Source organism: Mirounga leonina, unplaced genomic scaffold (assembly GCF_011800145.1).
Source record: "Mirounga leonina isolate KUSES-001 unplaced genomic scaffold, KU_Mleo_1.0 Mir_92, whole genome shotgun sequence".
NCBI lineage: Eukaryota > Metazoa > Chordata > Mammalia > Carnivora > Phocidae > Mirounga > Mirounga leonina.
The window spans coordinates 5,209,805-5,230,501 of NW_023270852.1; the positions used below are offsets into that span (position 1 = coordinate 5,209,805).

The following is a 20,697-nucleotide window of genomic DNA, read 5'->3' on the forward strand; positions in this document are numbered from 1 at the left end:
GGATTACAGGTTCTGTTTTGTTTCTTGTCAACAGGATGCCTTACTGGCTCCAGCAGAGTGAGGACATGACCAGCCAGACAAATGCTAGCTCACTGCTCCTCAAACTACCAGTGGTAAATGACCAGGTTTTGCTCAAAAAAAAAAAAAAAAAAAAAAAAGTCTCTAGTCTCTTATGACCTAGTATTTCTGGACATACTAAATGTGAGTTACTGGAAATAGGACCCACAGTTGGATGTGTGGCAATATCAGATTGCTCTATAAGTGTCTAATGCTCACTCTCATTCGCCGTGCTCATTGGGTCACAGACCAGTATCTGCCCATGGACCACACTTTGAGCAGCATTGCTCCAGCCAACCAAGCTCCCGGGATCCTAAGACAGAGATCAATTTGTAGAGAAACTGCCAGAAAACTCATTCTGGTATTGACCTCAGAGTGAGAGCCAGGGTTTCTCAGCAAGGAGATTCATGTACTAAAAGGTAGGCCAGGGCGCCTGGGTGGCTCAGTTGGTTAAGCGACTGCCTTCGGCTCAGGTCATGGTCCCGGAGTCCTGGGATCGAGTCCCACATCGGGCTCCCGGCTCAGCGGGGAACCTGCTTCTCCCTCTGACCCTCTCCCCTCTCATGCTGTTTCTCTCTCTCTCTCTCTCTCTCTCTCTCTCAAATAAATTAAAAAAAAAAAAAAAAGGTAGGCCATATATGTTCCTGCAGAGGGCTGGTCAAGAGCAGAATTTATAATTTGGGAGAGTTTGTGCAAATAAAAAGATTTGGCCAAAAATGATCACATCCCAGTCACTAGTTTTTAAAGAATTGGCTATTCTGGAGGGCCATGGGGCTGCTTTTGCAAACCTTTATGTATCTTTCAATATTCTTATAATTTTGAAGAAGGTTTCTTACTACCCTCTTCCCCCTTTTGAATTCTAATTATTTTTCAGTTAATTAGAACAAGCTGGAATGGCTGGGCATTTCTGGACGCCATTATTTCACATTACATTAGATTAATCTCACATACACCATTTCCCTTCTGTGAGTCTCAGCTTCCTCATCTGTAAAATGGGGAGACCACGGCCACCCTTGCAGGGCTACAAAAAAGGGTCACCATAGAATCCAGGCCACACTTCACATGGTGTGGGGCCCCCAAGAAGCACTCTGCAGGGAGTTAATGAGTCCAAAATACCGCCATTGGCATGGCTTTACATTTCCATGTTCTAGAACTTCTTTTTTCCTTTCTTAGATGGTCTTCACTCTGGGAAACTCTAGGTCACTTGGGTTCCCTCCTCTGTACGAGTAAGAATGGTATGGCCTACCCAGAATGAGCACACTGGCTTTTCTTTGATGAGTCAACCAAGATTCAAACATGGTGGCATAACTGTCATCCCCAGCATCATCCCCAGAGGCTGCAGAAGATGGCTGGACCCCCACAAGGAGGCACGTCTGAGGCAATCCTGGCACTCTGAGCTCAGAACGTGACCGTCAGTCCGCAGCTGCATGTTGGAGCCTTTCTCACCAGCTCCCTTCTGGTCTGCACTCCCTGATGTATGCCTGTGTCTTACTCATTTCTACGCTCCTGGCACAGGGCATTTGCTCTGAATGAAGAAGGAAGCAGTTTCCTGGACCCCTCTGTGTCCAAACAATGCTAACTTCCCCCCTCGGGCCTGGAACTCAGCCAAGAATACCAGGTGTCCAGGCTGTGCTTCACCATGGAGCTGGGCCACCTGAGGCCACCTGGCCTGCTGTGAGCATCATGAAGCCCACACGGCTCAGGCAGGGTAAGGCAGAGGTTCTAGGACCTCAGAGTTGAGGACTCACAGGAAGGGGAGGTTTCGACAGGCAGGGCCAGAGGAGGTCTCCAGCGCCCACTGGGGCCAACATTCCCCTCTGAGGAGTCCCTGCGGGACAAACATCATAGGACAGGCTATGGGCCTGGGTGCCCAGTGGTATGCTCAGGGCAAGAGCAAGAGAGGGCAAGAACTGAAACCACCTTGTTTGAGGGGGTCCGGAAATGACATGCTCAGAGTTGAGACTCAGGCAGGCCTTTGGGGCTATGACCTCCCCGTGGGCACCCACGTCTGCACCTGCATCCCCTGGCGCCAGGCACTGTGCTGTGATCATATGTGTGTGGCCCTCAGAGCCTTGCGAGGTGGGTCTCATAATCCCCCTTCGCAGATGGAGCAGCTGAGGTTCAGAGAGGCTCTAACTCACCTGAGGCCGCACTGTTCTTAAGTGGCTGGGATGGAAATGGAAACCTGAAGGTGACTTCTTTGCCTTTAGAAAGAGAGGAATCAACATGCATTTCAGGTAAGTGAGATTTCTTCTGGAATTCTCCTCTGCTGGGGAAAGAGCACGTTTACTGGACAGTTTAGGCATTCTACCTTTGCCAGCTCACTGCATCATTCCTCGCACTATCAGGGCTAGCTGCTGTCACCTCCGGTCTATAATTGGGGGACTGAGGTGCTGAGAAGTCCACCAACTCCTCCAAGGTCGGTGCTCTGACTCTAAGCCCATGTTCTTCTCCCTACAGCACCCTGCTTCCCTGAAACACACCAGCACTCTGCAAATTAAAATTCCCCAAGCTGGGATGCACACAGGACACCTCCAAAGGCAGTCCTATCCCAGGAACAAAGAGAAGAACAAGGAGGTTGGGGGCAGCCTTGAGATCTATCCTTGTATCAAATGAAAGACATAGTGCCCAGCCAAGACTCCCCTAGCTTTGCTCCAATGTGCAAATCTCTCCAGTAAACCCTGCAAATCCAGTTTTAAAACAAACACCCCCAGGTAGAGAAAGCTCCTTTTGTAATGCACATTGTTCTTCTGACCCAGGAAGACTTAAACCACAGCTCCCTCTTGCTCCTTGGCACAAACACTCAGCCACCATCTTGTTCCTGCAAGAGCTTGCCAGGCTTGGCAAATGGCTAGCAGCCGTGCCAGGTGCCAAATTGGCAATGGCCTCCCCGACTGAAAAAAGGAGTTAACTGATGGGTGATAGGGGATCAATAACACTACAGAAGGGCTGCTTTGATGGGATGGATGAGTCGAATGAGTGCTGGAGACATACAAGTGGACATGATCCCTAGTTGGGTCTTTGAAAGACAAGACTCTGGTAAGGATCTAGATCCTAAATGAGAGGACCTCAATACGCCCTGTGACCATTCAGGCCAAACTCTCAGCAGTATCACTGAATCTTAAAGCAAATGTCTAGCTGAGAGGGCCATTTGAAGGCACAGCCCTGGCCACATCTCTCAGGACTGGTGACCCAAGTCCGCACCCCTGTAACCCGTGGTCCTCATCTGGATTTGGCTAGATCTGTTCCCACATGGAGGGGATTATCTCTGGATCCTCAGAATTGGAGTGTGGGGCTCTAGGGCAGGAATAGAGACATGCTGCCTGCCTCAAGGTTGCGAAGGACTAAACATCAGTTTCCAAGTGCATTTTCCTTGCCCGGGCTTCCCTGAATGGAGGTGAGCTTGGGCCCCTGGGCAATGAGAGCAGCCCATCATTGGCTGGGCAGAAGCACTGCAGCCTCAGGCTCTCTTCAGACGAGAGGCTCCCAGAGCTCCTTTAGGACTGAATAAAGTTTGTCACCAGGTTGTCACAGACTTTAGGTGGCAGCCAATTCTCTCTTTGGAGGAGGCTGTCACCCTGCCAGATTCCGCATGCACAAAACCCAGTGTTGAATGGGTGGTGGGGTGGGGTCCAGGAGAGGGAGGGAAATTGGTGGTGGGGGATGGGGAGACTGCAGGGCCACTGGCAATGTCCTCTCGGAGACTGCTTGCCCCTGGAAACTCACCGCTCAGTCCTGTCTACAACGGCTTCACACTGAGATCTGGAGGGTGCTGGGCATGTTGAGTCCAGACTAGGTCCTTTTTACAAACAGAGAGACTAAGGCACAAAGAGGGTCAGTGACTTGCCCACTGTCCCAGGGTGGCCCTAAGAGCTCTCCACTCATTCCCGGCCCTACTGGGAGAGGCGCATCAGCCTGTAATTCATCGGCCCAATTACACCATCACCTGATGGCCAAGGCTGGCTAAGGAGATGGGATAAGAAAAACAGGGAGTGACTGCTCTACCACAACCTGGTAGAATAAAGAGTAAAGCTATGGGAGGAGCAGAGGGCCTGGGATTGGTCAGCCCAAAGCCCACCCCATTTGCAGCTCTCGATGCACCTGGGTGTGGAGCTCTACGTGGCTATAGCCTCCACGCTGGTGTGTCTGACAAGGCCTCCCATTCATGCCTGGCCGCTGTGGTACAGAGAACACTGGGCCGGGGGTCAGGAGGCCTGGGGACTGGTCTCCTCCTTGCACCTTTGTGTTCCTATCTGTGGCTCTACTCTTGCTCAGTTCTCTTTCCCAGGAACAACAGCCCCCACCACAACTGCATTTAACATTGCTACCCTTCCCCAGCATGCTAGCTCCCTGCTATAATTTTTCCATAAGAAGTACTACCTTGTCTTTTGATGTATTATATAATTTACCTATATATTACATTATTGTTGATTGTTCATTTCTACCCACTAGAATACAAGCCTCATCAGGGGAGAAATGTAACTCCAGATGACTGATGCACATCCCAATAGCCCAAAGTGCCTGACACTGAGCCGTCTGTGGTCTAATAAATGTTTGTTGAATGGCTGAATGTTCACTTGCTGGCTTGCTCCATGAGTGACGTTGGTTAAAACCTGCTTGAGGAGCCCAATGGAGGAGAAGCCGAGGGCCTCAGTGGAGCATGATGATGATGGAGCAGTGCCTCCTGACAAAAAGTGTCTCTGTCAGACCCTGGTGGCCCGCACGTGCCTGGGCAGATTGCCTCTTGCCAGCACCTAGAGCTCGAACGCCTACTGGAAACCAAGTCAGGGACCTTGAGAAGTGTGGGAGCTTTCCTTGCCCCAGCTCTGCCCTCAAGCCAGGCCACCCTGAGCATGAAAGAAAGGCAGAGGCTAGAGGGGATGTGGACCAGGGCCAGCCAGGGGCTGGGCGGGAGAGAAGCACGGTGTGGGCCCAGCTGGCCAGCCAGGAGCACCAGCCGCTGCCTGTCTGTGCCCAGGCACCCTCGCCCCTTCTCGTCCCGTCAAGGGCGCCATAACAGAAAGCACCCCCCACGGGAGGCTCCTCTCCTGAGCTAGGCAAAAGGGCTGCTCTGGAGCTTTGGTGAGGATGACAACAAAAATGCCCAGCCAGACAGCTGCTATCACATGAGCCAGGGATCACTCTCTTACTGATGAGAAAATACAGAAGCCCAGACAGGTCAGGAGCCATGAGGCCAAATGGCTGACCAGTGGCTGACCTGGAACAAGATGCCGGGCATCCTGGCCATGGCTGTCTTCAGTGGAGCTGCAGATCAGAGGTGTCTGTGCTTCTCTGGGCCACCTCCTGCTGCCCTTCTGGGGATGCTTCATACCCTTACTGGGGATGGTGGAGGGGGTGGGGCTGATAGTATTCCTCACTCCTTTCTTAGGGACCCTACCTGCACCATTCTCCCCACAGCAGTGGGGGTCCCAACTACAAATCAAGAGGCAGCTCCTAATTTTCCACCAAGGCAACAGCAGATTGCTGGTTTGTGCTTCAGCCTAACAGCATGGAAGCAAATGAGCAGTAACTGTGATGGGGGACATCTAGCTTTCTGCGCCAAGGTAAGCCTGGGGAAGCGAGACAGACCAGGTGTGTTTGGAGGAGCACGGTTTACGAGGAAGAGACCAAAACCCATTTCCCGAGCAACAGCTAAAGAAGTGGGCTTCACATCCATTTTCAGGCTCATCCAGTCCAGGGGCCAAGCTTCCTGGAGACCACCCCTCTCCCACCGTAGCCTGCTAGTGTTCTCAGCATACTTGGTACCAGGAGGACAATGGAAACCATGAAAGGTGCTCCAGAACCCCAATTTAAAAATTGTTCAAGGGTTGCATCTCATGATCTACTTAAAGTTAGCTTCCCATCTCCTCCTCTCCTCTGAGCCAACCTCTGCACTGCTACCTGAGTCATCCTTCTAGAACACAGAGCCGTGGCTTCAGCAGCTCTAAAAGAGCAGAATGAAACTTCTTAACATGAAGAGCGGGCTGACTTCCACCCTCACCCTCCACACTCCCATAAATACTTTTATTCCCAAAGCAAGCTGCACCAGAATCTTCTTTCCGTTCACACAAACCTTGTCTGCCTTCCTTTGCACACACTAGACCTTTCTAGAACCATTGCCCTTCCCCTGCCATGGAACCCTTGACACTTGGTTCCCATATTGCCTCCTGTGTGAATCCTTTTCAGGTTTCTCCCCTCTGGGTTCCTATAAACTTGCCCTTTATGTCCCTCAGAATTAAGGGGCAGTACTGAAAAGTGGTAGGTTCGCCATGTGAGACTGCCATTTGGTTAGGTCAAAAACAGCCAAAGACTGGCAATCTCCTCCATTTCGAGGCTAATGTGCTGTTTGTCCTCAAAACTGGAGTGAGAGAGCTGTGCCACCATCCTCCTTGTGTCAGCATCTGGCACATGGTGGCGTACGGTGGGTGCCCAATTAATGCTTGCTGGATGAGCAGCATGGTTGGACACGTTTTTGTGTCTCCTGGTCCGCCTGGTTGCTTGCTCCAACACAGAAACAACCGAATCCAGGACTGCTGGAAAGGCTCATACATGTTTTCATCACAGCCAAAGCAAGCTCCAGATGCTTGTCCGCGCAGGTCAAGCAGAGCATGAGAACATCTCAGAATGTGCAGGGAGTGGGGCAGCTAATTGTTCAGGACGACTACCTTTCTGGCAGGAGAAACAGAGTCAGCAGTCGATGGAGCTTTGGTGGATGGAGAGGAAGCAGCAGCGAGATCGGGAGACAGAAGGCAGGAGGGAGAAGCCGGAGGGTGAGCGAGAGACAGGCCTTTAGAAAGTAGTTTATTCTGCACAAAACAGAAACAGAGCAAACGGTGATGGTCCCTGGCAAGTGCACAGCGAGGCTCACCTCCACCGTGCAGCCCCATGCCTACGCGTTTAGGGAGGGGAAAAGAAATCCAGGGCTGTGTCTCAGGACAGAAGAGAAGCCTCTGTCTTGGGAGCCCAGCAGGACCGTCTGGCTCTCGGATACACTGCATTCTGCCACAGCCATCCCGGCTCCCTCATCACAGCGAAGTAGCTGGGGCAGACCCGCCCTGTTGCTGCGTATGTCTGCCGCAGATACCAGAGCTAACTTCTGATGCTCTCGCTCTGGAGCTTGGTGTGAAGTAGAAGCTGCAAACTGAGGGAAGGAGAACCCCCGGCCACTGGGGGGCAGACGGCCATGACAGGTGCCTCTACAGCCCCCTGGGACCCAGAAATGAACTCGCTGCAAAACTTCCTCCCCATGACAATGCCTCAGCCCAAATAGCATAGGACACAGGTCTGGAGGAGACCGAGTGAAAGCAGCAGAGCGGTTATGTTCTAGAGCCCAGGCTGTCTGCAAGCAAGGGTGCCCCTTGCACACACACACGGACTATGGCACCTCATTGTCAACGCTTCCCTCTCCTTGCCATGCACCCCCTCTTCGTTTCAGCCAGTTTCTAGGTCAGTCCCTGCCGTTCTGAGGCAAAGCCACTCTGTTTGGCTGATGCTGCCATTTGGAAAAGCAGAGCATGGGTTAGAGCCTATGGCTGGCTCATCATTCAGGATTTCCCCGGCCAGGGCCATGGGGAGATTCCTCCATTGTGCCTCAAAACACCATGCTTTCACTTTAAGACACTGGGATGTGATGCCTGCAAGTGACCAGCTTTCCTTCTTTGTATTGCCTCTTAGGGAGCTCAGCGCCTACCCAGGCCTGTCTAGGCTCTAACAGCATACATTTCTGCTCGTCACATTTTCCTTGGACCTCAGCCTATATTACTACCTTGGTCTTCCCTTTGTCATAACTGATCTAGTATTTTTGCATCTGCTCATTTGAGTCTTTTTTAGATGCCAGCCCAAATCCGTTAGTGGCTTGGAAAGTCAATAGCCCCTCCTGCCAGAAAAGGAGGAAGAAGGAGGAAATGAAACTCTGGAGATGGATTTGTGGCCACTTTGCTAGATGTGCAACATCTGGGTTCCTGGGGGCTCTGAAAGCCCCGTGTTTACCTGCGGAAAATCCCCGTGTCCAAACATGGAGGCAAGGTGAGCCGCCTTCTCCTTAATGTTCTTTTTGTGAAATTCCCTGTTGGCCAAGTTCTCAGCCCTCTTCTGCTGGTAGGGCGAGAGAGGAGAAAGAGAGAGAGTGACAGTGACAGAGCCGATGGTGGTTGCCTCCAGGAGAGTGGCAGGATGGGACAGGAGACAGGAACCCACCCGGAGCAGAGGAGGGAAGGAGGGAAGGAAGGCACCCCAAACACAGGCAGAGGCAGGGCCATGAGCGGGCTTTCACCTGCAGAATCTTGTCCTCCACTTGCTGCAGCCGCCGCAGCACCCCGGAAAGGGCCAGAGCTCCCTGGCAGGCGGGAGGCAGGCCAGCAGGGGCTTCGGGCCTGCCCAGCTGCAGGTCAGACTTGGCTCTGGCTCTCCAGGGCCTGCTCGGGCACCCGTCACCAGCAGACACTTGCTTTAGCTCTCGGAGCACGTGCCCCGTCACAACCACCGAGGGGAACTGGGAGAGAAGGAAAGTCAAGCTTCCTTCCCGACTGTGGCCCATTCATACACCCCCTGCTGTGAGCCCTCCCCACAAGGACCAGGGACCAAGGGCGCAGCAGGGGCCACTGCGAGTCAGACTCCCCCCGCTAACCTCAGGTCCTGACTTTCCGCCACCTGCCATCCTCATTAGCGATACACGGTCTCGGGCCTCACCGGCCCACTGGGTCAAAACCTGCACAAGCCCGGTCTCGGTCCTAGCTGCATAGGGAAGTCACCTAGGGCACTTAGAAAAAGTCACCCGAGTTTGGGCCCAACCCCTGGACAGTCTGGTTTAACTGGTCTGGGGGTGGGTACCAGATGGTGGTATTTTTTAAAAAGCTCTCTAGGTGATTCTTCTATGCACACAGGCCTAACATCACCGCAATATATCCTCACTGACTTCGCTCAACCTCCACCACGGGAGCAACACCAACCTCCTACTGCTGGCTAGACGTTTCTGAACAGCGTGCTCAGGAATAGTGATTCTGTTCAAATTCCAAACCCAGAGATGCTCGCTGGACAAAGCCTCGGGCCATGGCTGCCTCCCCGGCCCTGGGCGGGTCCTCGTCTGCTTGGGTGCCAGGGGACGGCTTCATCGCACCCCGGCCTTACCCCTTCTGTGATGTGCAGCCAACTGGCCACCTGAGCTCATGTCACCATCCTGCCACTTGTCCATCTATTTAGAAATCTCCTATCCAAGTGGCCTGCAAATAAAGCTAAGTGTCCCGGAGTGTCCCCCAAATGCCCCATGTGGCGCAGCCTGTTTTACCCCAAGCAAATAAAACATCAAGAGCATAGCAGTTGGGCAGATGATGCTCTGGACTGGCACATATTTCAAGAGGCTGCAGACCTGGTTATTCTTACCTATAAGGATGGTCACCTCAAGTTGTGTCTGCCTTCCCAGAGAAGTTACAGTCAGCCCTACCTGGGGCGCACAGAGAGCCACTGACCCCACCCCTCTGGATCAAAGTCCCCTCTGACTTCACCAAGACAGGGTCCACTGGAAGGAGCCCTACCTGCCTTTTCAGAGGAGGTGACGGGCGGGGTGTGGGCTCCTCCGGCCTAGGGCAGCGAGAGTTAACAGGTGGGTCAGAGGAAGTACGCAGGACAGGCTTACCTATCCCTGAGACACGGCATTCCTGGGAGAAGGAAGGTGAGTCCGAAAGAGCAGCCACAGGAAACATGAAGGAAAAGGTGAGTCAGACACTTGGAGGGAGGAGAGGAAGAGAGGCAGGCAGAGAGAGTTTGCAAGTGCAGAGACAGCACTGGGCTGAGCTCCCACAAGCCAGGCCCAGAGGGGAAACTTGAACCCTGGTTCTCTGTCCATGTGAACACAAAGTCCTGGAGTCCCCTTCTCCTGGACAACGTGTAAATCCCAGGGAGGCCTTGCTTTTGGCTCAGACCTGGGGCACTGGGCCTGCACCACAAGAGCCTATGCCAAGCCCAGGTGGCCAGGCCTGGAGTCCTCCTGGAAATGGCAAAGTCTCCTGCACACAAGATGACAGGGATGCTACATTCCTTCTGATGGAAGAGAACCCTCAACTGACACTTGGGGACTTCTAGGGGCCCAGCCTCCAGAAGGGGCAATTGAGAAAAAAATCACAAGTCTCAGAAACTCTTCTTACAAAACTTGGCTTCCTGGGGAAGGCCAGTTTGTCTGGGAGGGGCAGGTCCACCATCAAGACCAGGTAGACATTTATGATTGCCTACAATGCTAATTAACCAAGAGTCTGTCCTCCTCCTGAGAGGAGCCTGATTCTGTTATATGACAGGTGTTCTCCAAAAAAGAACCAAACCCCTTGTCCCAAGCTTTTGTAATTTGATGGTGGCATCCCAAAGGAATTCAGGGGAGCAAAATGAACCCCGCAGCACAGACCGTGGAATCAAGTCTGAGAGCAATCAGGTTGGTGTGAAGCCTGCCCCACAGCACTCTGCCTCCTTCAGCCTCCCAGACGCCCTGGTTGGACACCACAGCCTTGCCGGCCTGACCCAAGGGATTGCGGAGGAGGGGACGTCACAGAACACTTGGGGGGTTGGTTCCCATGGAGCTGAGGGCCGTGACTTAGTTTTCCCTGGAGTGCACAGGTTTTCTCACTCTGGACTTAGACTCCCAGGCAGCCAGGGTCTCTAAAACTCCGTTACGCTGTACCATCTCAAAGATCTCTGCAAATCAAGTCATGGTTACAAGGCAAAACCAAATTCTGGATTTCTTCTCCAGGGCAGAACAGGCATCAGCAAACTATGGTCCTCGGGCCGAAGCTGGCCTGCTGCCTGTTTTGGTAATTTAAGTTTTGTTGGCACACAGCTCCGTAATTTGCTTAGGTCCTGCCTATGGTTGCTTTCACGCTTCAACAGCAGAGATGAGCAGTTGCAGAGAGACGAGAGGCTCCCGAAGCCTCAAATCTTTGCTATGGCCTAAATGTGCTACCTGGTCCTTCCTGGAAAGTCTGCTGACTCCTGATCTAGAAGGAGCCCCCGTCTCCCCTGAGCCAGGCCTGGCTGGCATACCTGAAATCCACCATTAGCCTGCACATTTCTGCTGGCTTCTCAGCAGGTGCTGGTCACCAGGAAGGCAGGTCCAGTGAGCATCTGATGGGACTTACCTGCCTCAGGAGCGAGGGGTTCCGAGAGCTCTCCTCGAACTTGGCCAGCAGCTGACTTGCCATGGACTTGACCTTGTTCTGGCCTCCCCCTTCTCTCCCGCTGCCGCCCTCTGGACTGCAGCGCAGGCTGCGGCTGGGATAGGCTGAAGGCTGCAAAGGCCAAACGAGCACATCGGTTACTGGATCCCAGAACCCAGATATCAGGAAGGGGCCCGGAGACTCGGGACATCGGACCAGTTTTCTGAAGGAGGACGCCAGGGTTTGAGGATGGGCGGCAGGAGCAGCAGGTGATGCCCATTAAGACGATGCTCACACCTTCCCAAAGGACGGGCACACCCCACTTGGGAGCCAGACAGGGTTTGAAAACGGCCTCTTTCACCTCCCAGCCCAGTGACCTTGGCAATTTACTTCATTTCTCTGAAGTTTCCTCGTCTATAAAATGGGAGCCTAGCCCACTTCACCTGGTTGTTGCAGAAGTCAAATATAATAATGAAGTGATCAGCAAAATGGTTTTCCAAATATGCCATGTGGCTGTGAGAGGTGAAGAGTAGGGGGGATGAAGGAAGCAAGAGGGGTATCAGTCAGGCAAGGCACAGGCTTTGGGCTTCTTTCTCCTCTCTCCTCTGCACCCCACTCCCAGCTTCAACCAGCCCTGCTCTGTGGTCGCTGTCTTTAAAAAAAAAAAAAAAACTTTTAATCTGGAAAGAATTTTAGACTTACAGAAAAGTTACATAGAGAGTTCCTGCATACCCTTCACCTAGATGCACCCAATGTTAGCATCTAGAATAACTGTGGTACTGTTACCAAAACTAAGCAATGAACACCGTCACGATTCTACTAAGCTAGAGACTTGATTCAGACTACCCCAGCTTCCCACCGATGTCCTTTGGGTTCCAGGACACGAGCCCAGGTCCCACATGGCATTTAGCCATGTCTCCTCCATCTCCCTCCTCTGTAAGACTTTCTCCATCTTTCTTTGCCTTTCATGACCTTGACAATTTTGAAGGACACTGGTCAGCTATTTTGTACAGAGTCCCTCAACTGGGTCGGTCTGATGTTTTCTCATGGTCAGACTAGGGTTATGGGTTTTGGAGAAGATGCCTCAAAGTTCAGAAGTGCTTGGGTCCATGATATCAACGTGACTGTTGACTGGTGAGGGGCTGGTTGTGGTCACTTGACTGTGCTGTTTTAAAAAATGGGAGTTCCACGTGAGCCTTCTTTAGCTCATCTGTGAAAAAATAAAACTTGGAAAGTTAACAGCATTCACTGGTGTGATGTCTGCTCTCCTTACCAAAGGACCTGCTCCCATAGGCCTCAGCAGCAAATGCCACCATTATATCAGGTGGGCAGTGTGCTTTCCCAAGGAGGCACCGCATCTCCCACACAGGAACAGATGTTCTCAAGACAACGAAGATATGTTCACTTAGAAAATCACGGGAAGAGGCAAACTACGGTCAACTGATTTTTTTTTTTTATTTGAAAGAGAGAGAATGAGAGAGAGAGAGAGAGAGCACATGAGAGGGGGGAGGGTCAGAGGGAGAAGCAGACTCCCCGCTGAGCAGGGAGCCCGATGCGGGGCTCGATCCTGGGACTCCAGGATCATGACCTGAGCCGAAGGCAGTCGCTTAACCAACTGAGCCACCCAGGCGCCCCGAATTTTTTTTAAAGACCCCTAAGAGGCGCAGCCCCAGGGGAAACCGTGTATGCATAGCCACTCTCAAGTGTTGGACAAACACAGACCAAAGTGTCACTCCCCACTTCGAAGTGCAGAATGTAACTCTGCATATCGATATAGGCTTGAGTGGAAGAGGGTAGGTTTACTGGAGTGGTCACTGTTACACAAGGCCAAAGTCGGCCAGGACAGTGGGTCACGCAGACCAGTGCTTCTCAGATACGAATCACTGAGAGGCTCTTTCAAAGGCAGATTCAGATTAGTCCATAGTCTGGGGGCCTGACACTGCATCTCTAACCAGCTGCTAGGTGATGCTGATGCCGCTGGTTCCTGGCCCACACTTTGAGTAGCAAGAATTTGGAAAAAATTATTGCTTAGTGAAACCTGACTTTAGTAAAACAGCTGGCTCAGGTCAGCCTAGAAACATCTCAGAAGGGGCAGGTGCAACCGATTTCTTCCCACACTCTGACTCCTGTGTTGCCAGCAACAGAGAGAGCACAAACACTCCCTCAAAGGAGCCACAGATGAAAGGCAGGAGCAGGTTTTTATCTGAGACATCCTGCAACATGGGGAAACTTCTAGGGAGGAGGCACAGGCACTTAAAGTGAGAGCCAACACCCCATAACCGGGAAAGTGGGAGGTCTCCCCCACCCTGTTCATCAGCCTCCGCTTGCTCCTTTCAACTATCTCCCTACTCACTGGCTTCTTGCTCACACTAGCACCAAGAGACGGAGAAGCAACTGCTCTTGAAGGGATCAAAGAAGTTCTAGAAAAGCTTTGGACAAAGGTGATTTGAACTCATCAGATAAAATGTGTTTGTGCACATTTTAAGACGTGAACTGAACTCCAGGGTTCCATTATCAGAGCACCCCTTTGCCCCTTACAGAAAATGGGGTAAACAACAGGCAGCTTCCCCACCCACCCAGGTTGGGCCTTGTAGCTCTATTTGTAACAAAGGTCACTGTTTTGAGACCCCGTGTCCGAGAGAGATTGGTGCTTCATTTTGACCAAGTAGCCTGTAATTTTCTGCTTTCACCAGAAGGTGGCACCTGTGGGCACCAGGCCATTTGCCTAAAAGACAAGTGCAGAAAACGAAAGGTAGAAAGTAGGCCTAGGGGACAGGAGGGGCTGCCGGTGCCGGGTTACTACTCTCCGCTAATAGTGATGCTGTGGGGATTAGCATGGGTGCCTGATGGCATACACGGCACATTATATACGTCCTCCTATTTAATCTTTAAAAATCCTGCAAAAAGTTGCCTACACATGCCTTTCACAGACGTGAGCCACAGCCTGGGAGGCTCCATTTCTCCAGGTGACACGGCTAGGAAGCAGTGGAGAGAGGACCAGAGCCCAGTGGTTTCTCCATCAAGCCAAGCTTGGAACCGAGCGGCTCACGAGAGAGGAAAGGAGGAAGGGCCAGCGCTGTGGCCACTGGCTATCAGGCAACCAGCCTTTGTTTAAACGGACACCGTGCACACGAACCTCATCCAGGTTGTTGAAGCCTTTCCGCCTCCGTTTGTTCATGTCGCTGTCTTCAGTCTGGGTGTCCACCTGCAGCGGCCAAGAAAGCATGGTGAGCTCAGGGCCAGCGAGGTCTGCGGTTCCACCAACCGCCCTGAGGCATGGGGCAGGCCCTGCGCCAGCCTTCAGGGATGCCACCCTGCCCGCCAACAACTGCCATCCCAGGAGACAGACGGACACCCATCACCCTGTTCTGTGAAATGCGATCACAGAGTTCTGTTCAGAAGAGGGGGCCTTCCTGAACCGGGGTGTGGGGTGTGGGAGGGGGAGGGGGGGGTTCTGTCAGAGGGGTGGGAATCACATCCCCAAAGAGCAATCTGAAACATCCCAAAGCACAAAGAATCCCCATGACATGGGTGGGGCAGGGACTGTCTCTGTGGTCGATGTGACCCTGAGCTCCAAGCAGTCACAGCCCGGCCTGCTGATGCCCCTTGGCATGCTGCCATAAGGAGACCCCCCTTCCTGCAAGGAGGTGCCACTGCTCACCTCACAGGTGGGGATTCTCGGGGCTCAGAGCAGCTGTCCAGGGATTTGATGGTGAATTACGCCTGCCATTTGGTCACCATTGCAAATGCCAGTAAATGATATTTTATCAACTTCAAGGGAGCATCAAATATGGTCTGGAAACTACGGTGATCATACAGCAATGTATTCCCAGGACCGTTTTTTTTTTTTAAGATTTTATTATTTGACAGAAACACAGCGAAAGAGGGAACACAAGCAGGGGGAGAAGCAGGCTTCCCGCTGAGCAGGGAGCCCGATGTGGGACTAGATCCTAGGACCCTGGGATCATGACCCAAGCTGAAGGCAGACGCTTAATGACTGAGCCACCCAGGTGCCCCAGGACCGTTTTATTGTTTCCCCATCAGAATTATTTATAGTGCTCCCTCCCATTCTCAAAAGTATCCCAGTTAGACAATAAATTGCATGGATGCCCTACCAATAAGCCCTTCCAGCCTACTTTCTGCTGCCTGAACCTGAACACTGAAGTCTGGAGAACCCCACTCTACATAAGCCCACTGCAGCGACCCTGCAAGGGACCAAAGGGCACAGGCATTGTCAGTCTTGTCTCCTGCGGGAGGATGGGCAGGGCTGCACAGATGGAGTGAGGCTGTGGGCTAGGCTGGGGACAGGGGGCTGGACTCAGTGCCTCCCCTGCGCCCTGCCAGGTGAGTCTATCCTGACCCTGGGGTTAGACCTGTCTACCTACCCATGTCCATTATTTCTGTCATGAGCATCTTTGCTGCAGACAACTTTGCTTCAAGCACCTTTGCCACGAGAGTTTTTACCACGTAACTCATTGGATATAAAGCAATTTTGCCGTAACAGATACAAAGATAATGGGCTAACAGTTTGGTTTCATCAGGTGATTGATAGCTTGGTTTCCTTTCTCCTCTGGCACAGTGCTCCCGTTTTTATATTATATAAATCTTAGCCCTCATGATGATCTATACAGTGGTGCAGAATTTTGAACCCACATTTCCCATAGAACTTTGGGATGTCTATTGACGGACACGTGACAAAATGCCAAGTGGAAACAATAGGTAGAAGGTGTTCACAATGCAACATAAAGCTCAGTCACAAATATGCATCCTCGTATTTAGAAATGGGTACCTCCCTCTTTTTTTTTTTTTTTTTTTTAGAGAGAGAGAGAGAGAGTGGGGGCAGAAGGAGAGGAAGAGAGAAACTTAAGCAGGCTCCACGCCCAGCATGGAGCCCAAAGTGGGGCTTAATCTCAAGACGCTGAGATTATGATCTGAGCTGAAATCAAGAGTCAGACACTTAACCGACTGAGCCACGCAGGCGCCCCTGGATACCTCTCTTAATGAAGGAAGAAAGTTTAGTGAAAAAAGAAAATGTGTAATGTCGAACATGGAGATGAATCAGTGAGCAAAAAATGTATAATAATATGAACCAAAGACCGTGAAGGCAAGTGCTTAGGTACAATCTGCGAAATGAAACCAGCTGTTTGCACAGTGTTGCCATGAATCTACGCTACTTATTCTGAAGGATTCAAATCTTTTGTATTTCACAATAAAGTCTTTTTAATTTTGTTATTTTTCATGTTTCATTATGTCCTTTTTAATGAATGCCCATCATTTTTTCTTGTGCTTTTCTTGTTCACAGCACAACTGCTTTAGGGCTGATTAGTTACAGAGCAAAAATGCTTGCGGCAAAGATGCTTATGGCAAGACTACCCGGACCCTACTACCACCGGTCTCCAGCTGGGGCCTTCTCCACATGGCCAGCCCCCTGAGGGCCATGGAACCCCCACCCCCAAGCCTCCTACACACTCAGGCCCTCCAGAGCAGGCCAGCTTACATCCCAGCCTTTGTTCCACTGAGCAGGCAGAGGGAAGGGCTACTGACCATCTCTCCCCTTGAACCCAGGAGTACAGCCCAATCCGCCCCACCCCTCCTACCCTTGCTGCGCTGCAGGAAGATTCTTTTACCTCTCACCTGTTCTGCAGTAAGAACTCAGAGCCCCCAGCACACATGACTGTGTGCCCACTTGCTCCCAGCAGAAAGCACCTGCTTCCCCTGCTTCTGTTTTCCCATCATCCCTGCCCCCTTCCCACACTTACCAGCACCTTTGATATTTTTAAAGACAAGATCCACCATAGTTTAGGCATTGATTTTTGTTCAAAAATTTGACCCTTTCCTTGTTCAGGCAGCACAAAACAACAGATCCAAGGGCCCTGCCCTCCCTTTAACATTTTTCTCAGCTTCTAATAAATCATTATTCTGTGAATGGAAATGACTTCAACCCAAACGCTTGGGCAAACACCAAGAGAAATAGATGACCTTATTTGCAACAATGTTGGGTCTTAGAGGCGCAGGCCATCTGGGTCCCCAGCTCCACAGCCTGTGAATGGCTTGCTGGCCGAGACGGGGGTCTGAGAAAGTACAGGATGTCCTACCCAACAAGAACACTGCATGCATAATCTTAGGGGTTTCTGTTGTTTTGTTGTTGTGGTTGTTTCCACCGTAAATGAAGACTTGGCTTTTCTCTCAAAGAGCAACACCTCTTACTCTCTCTTTTGCATTCAACAGCTTGGGACTTGACTGTTCCAACATCAGAGCCAAGTAGGTCCAAACCCAGTAGGTTAGCCACAGGCTCACAAGAAGTGCTCCTGGGAGGGAGTGTGCCCAGCACCTGAGAAGACCCCAGGTCCTTCAGGGGGAAAAAAAGAAGTAGGTGGGGCAACCTCCACTCCTCTGATTCAGCCTGACCCATAGAAACAATAAAATGCAGTCTATGTGAAAAGGCTGGCAACACACATACCCAAATGGTCTCTACTCTTCCTTATGCATTTCTCGTGGAAGCGCTGGTTCTCAACTAAAGAGTTAGGTTAAAACAGAAAGGTAGAGAAAACTCAAACCTAGGGATTTACCTAATTTTTTCTTATCTGTATATCTCTATCTGCAAGCCAATGTTGCCTTAGTAGCCCCATCTCCTTGGACTCTATTTTGCTCTACAAAGAATGGAGTACAAGGAGGAAGAAAATACTTATGGTGTCCAGCAAGAGAGAGTGAGAGAGCATGAGCATACACAAACAGCTCACTTTCTTTTGCTCTTAATTTTTTCCTGCCTTTCCCCCTAAGAACACTTTCTATCATGATTCCCCAATGATCTGAAAGAGTCCATACACCAGACGGCATTTCCCCCCACACACACGGCATTTATTAAACTAACTGGTATCTCCATTTAAAAAAAAAAAAAAGATAAGTATTTGTTAATCTGAGTATTTATTTGATCAGTACAAGATAACCATGTCCCCATAAAGCCCGACTTCCTGTGATTTTAGCCCAAAGGAAACAACCTTTATATTTAACTAGCTAGTTTAGCCTAACCCTGGAGAAATTTGGATCTGGGGCATAGAGAGACCGGCCATTGCAGGCAACGGTCTGGTTGAGTAGGGAGGCAGTGGTGATATTTAGGCCAATGACACTGGCAAGGGAACTCTTCTCTTCTTCAGTAACAGACTAGTAAGGAGTCATGAGTTCGAATTCTGACATGACTTACTTCCCAGCTGTGTGACCTTAGGAAAATCACCTAACTTCTCTGACTGCATTTTCCTTATCTATTATTTCCTCACCTAGATATCCTATCTACCTCACAAATTGTTGTAAGGATTAACAAAGTCATGTACATAAAACACTTCCTATAAGGCGCTATATACGTGTTACACACTGTTACTTAGGTTAATGCTAGTTAACAGAATTAGAAAACCTGAATTCTAGTTCCGACTTTGACTTTCCACCTACAGGCAGGACATCGCGATTTAATCTCCCCACAGCCAACATTCCCCTCCTTGAAACTGGGCTGAGAACACCTGCCCAGCCTTCCTCCAAAGCGAACACAAGGAGCAAATGAGATATATATGAACCTGCTTTGTACGCCGTAAGGTGCCACACTGATCATGGTTACAGTGGAGAACCAAGTGTCCAATCCCGCTAGCTTGACTCATTTTCTCAGGAAACAGGCATCTGCATTGAATCGGTACTCCTAAGGGACAGGCGCACTCATCTGGGGAGCCCTTCCCACTCGGCCTGCAGCAAGCATCTGTTCACGCACTCTTCACGGCCACGTGATGCAATGCATTGTTGATGTGACTGCCACCACTTTGCAGACAAGCAAAGGAACCACCTTCGGAGAGGTTCAAGCATGTGCCAAATTCCCAGCAGACCTAAATACATATTCATCTGCCTGGCTTCTAATGTACTCCCATTGTGTAAGTCAGCTCAGAATGGCCAGCTGTGCGGCACAGAGGACAGAAGAGAGACCAGCCTGCCAACCATGGGGGCCAGAGGGGCAGCTTGGAGGCCCTGTGCTCTCGACTCTCAGGGACTTCCTTCACATCTGTGAACTGAGAAGCACTAGAGACCTAGTGGGGAGCTCTGGCTGCTGGGTGGGGGTTCTGTGAGAGCAGCTGGGCAAGGGGAGAGGAATTCAGACATTCCCCCTAGAAGGGCAGCGTCCTCGGGTGGGGTCCTTGCTTGTCTTGTTCTCTGCTCTACCCCCAGCACGAGAGGAGAACCCAGCATCAGATAGGCACCAGGCCAGTCTGGATGGAGGAAAGGCTTCCTTACCTCATGCGCCTGGCTCTTTGGAAAGTGTTCGTGTGGGAGGGGTGAGGAGTGGAGAGCTGGGCGGGCACCCTGACTGCTGAGACCGGACACCCACACCAGCCAGGCTCTGTGAACTCCACTGTCCCGGGAACAGTGCTGGAGGGGAGCCTGTGTCACCATCAGCCAGCTGAGAGGATAAACACCCTGGGGCCACCACCCGGGCCCCTGGGATGGGCTTCTCACAGACAAGCAACACCTCTGTGTTGTGTTGTCTTGAAGGAGTGGGCTCAGACTGGGGAAAACAAACATCAGGTGCCCTGAGTGTGTCCATAGTGTCCTGTCTGTGATGACTGCAGTGGCCATAAATCCAGGCATGACCCACATGTCATAGGTCTAGGAGGGGACACGTGGGAGGACAGAGACCATGTAGGTATGTTCAGATATCGTCTTAGGTCCATGGTAACAGGAGATCTGGAGTCCCCAGCAATTTTTCCATGTCACAGGCTTTTGTGCGAATGCTTTTAGGATCAGAGGCAGATTTTCAGGAGCAGACCTGCAGATTGATGGAAAAGCTGCATTCTCTAAAAGTAAACAAGGCCCTTGGTAGAGGAAAAGTCTTCTATTTTGCCTGAAGCTGATCAGTTTTGCTGGGATTTGGATGCTATCTGGGGTTAGGGATGAGACAACAATTTAACACCAACAGTGAAAACCAGGAGAGAGAGATTTTTAAGGCTGGCTCAATAGAAAAATGGACCCTCTCCACATTAAGATGCCATGTTGTGAACAAACATGGGCTTCTCAATTCCCATGTCAAGACGCTCCTCTGAGAGTTAGTGAGGGCACAGGGAGGGCCAGAGAGGGCTGGGGAGAGGGGGTGAGGTTGAACGCAGATGCATCCTCTCAGGATGGGCAGCCCCTAGGCACACCCTGGGGGGCAACTGGACATGGTTCAAACTCAGCCAGGGCCAGGCTAGACAGAGCCTGCCCATGCCCCCTGCATTTTCTAGCAGAGCCAGTGGGAAGTGGAGTGAGGACCTATCAGCCCTTGGAGGGCCTGGCTGGCCTTGCCGACCATTCCCAGAATGTGACCTGGGGCTGGCCAGACTGTTATAATTCCATCATTCTGTAAACAGAGGTGTGGTGAGTGAAAGGTTTAAGCATTCCTCTCCAGTTCCCAGTTGTGGGCTAAGTGGTGGGAGAAAGCAGGTGGATGGAGAAAGGCCTTAAATGTTTGGCTCAGACTGTTTCCAGAAAGGCT

General features: G+C 51.3%; 1 protein-coding gene across 3 annotated transcripts in view; it reads right to left on the bottom strand.

The window, feature by feature from the left end:
- MICAL2 (microtubule associated monooxygenase, calponin and LIM domain containing 2) overlaps positions 1-20,697 on the bottom strand; it is a 137,478-nt gene that overhangs the window by 11,747 nt on the left and 105,034 nt on the right. The window contains exons 15-21 of one of the 3 annotated variants that reach the window (XM_034995505.1): positions 14,329-14,397; positions 11,175-11,324; positions 9,588-9,710; positions 8,330-8,548; positions 8,047-8,148; positions 6,723-6,863; positions 2,199-2,261 (exon numbers count right to left, since the gene is read on the bottom strand). In XM_034995505.1, the coding sequence (XP_034851396.1) occupies positions 2,199-2,261; positions 6,723-6,863; positions 8,047-8,148; positions 8,330-8,548; positions 9,588-9,710; positions 11,175-11,324; positions 14,329-14,397 (867 nt within the window). The remainder of the gene's footprint in view (positions 1-2,198; positions 2,262-6,722; positions 6,864-8,046; positions 8,149-8,329; positions 8,549-9,587; positions 9,711-11,174; positions 11,325-14,328; positions 14,398-20,697) is intronic. The other 2 variants (XM_034995502.1, XM_034995503.1) reach the window with 2 other exon arrangements.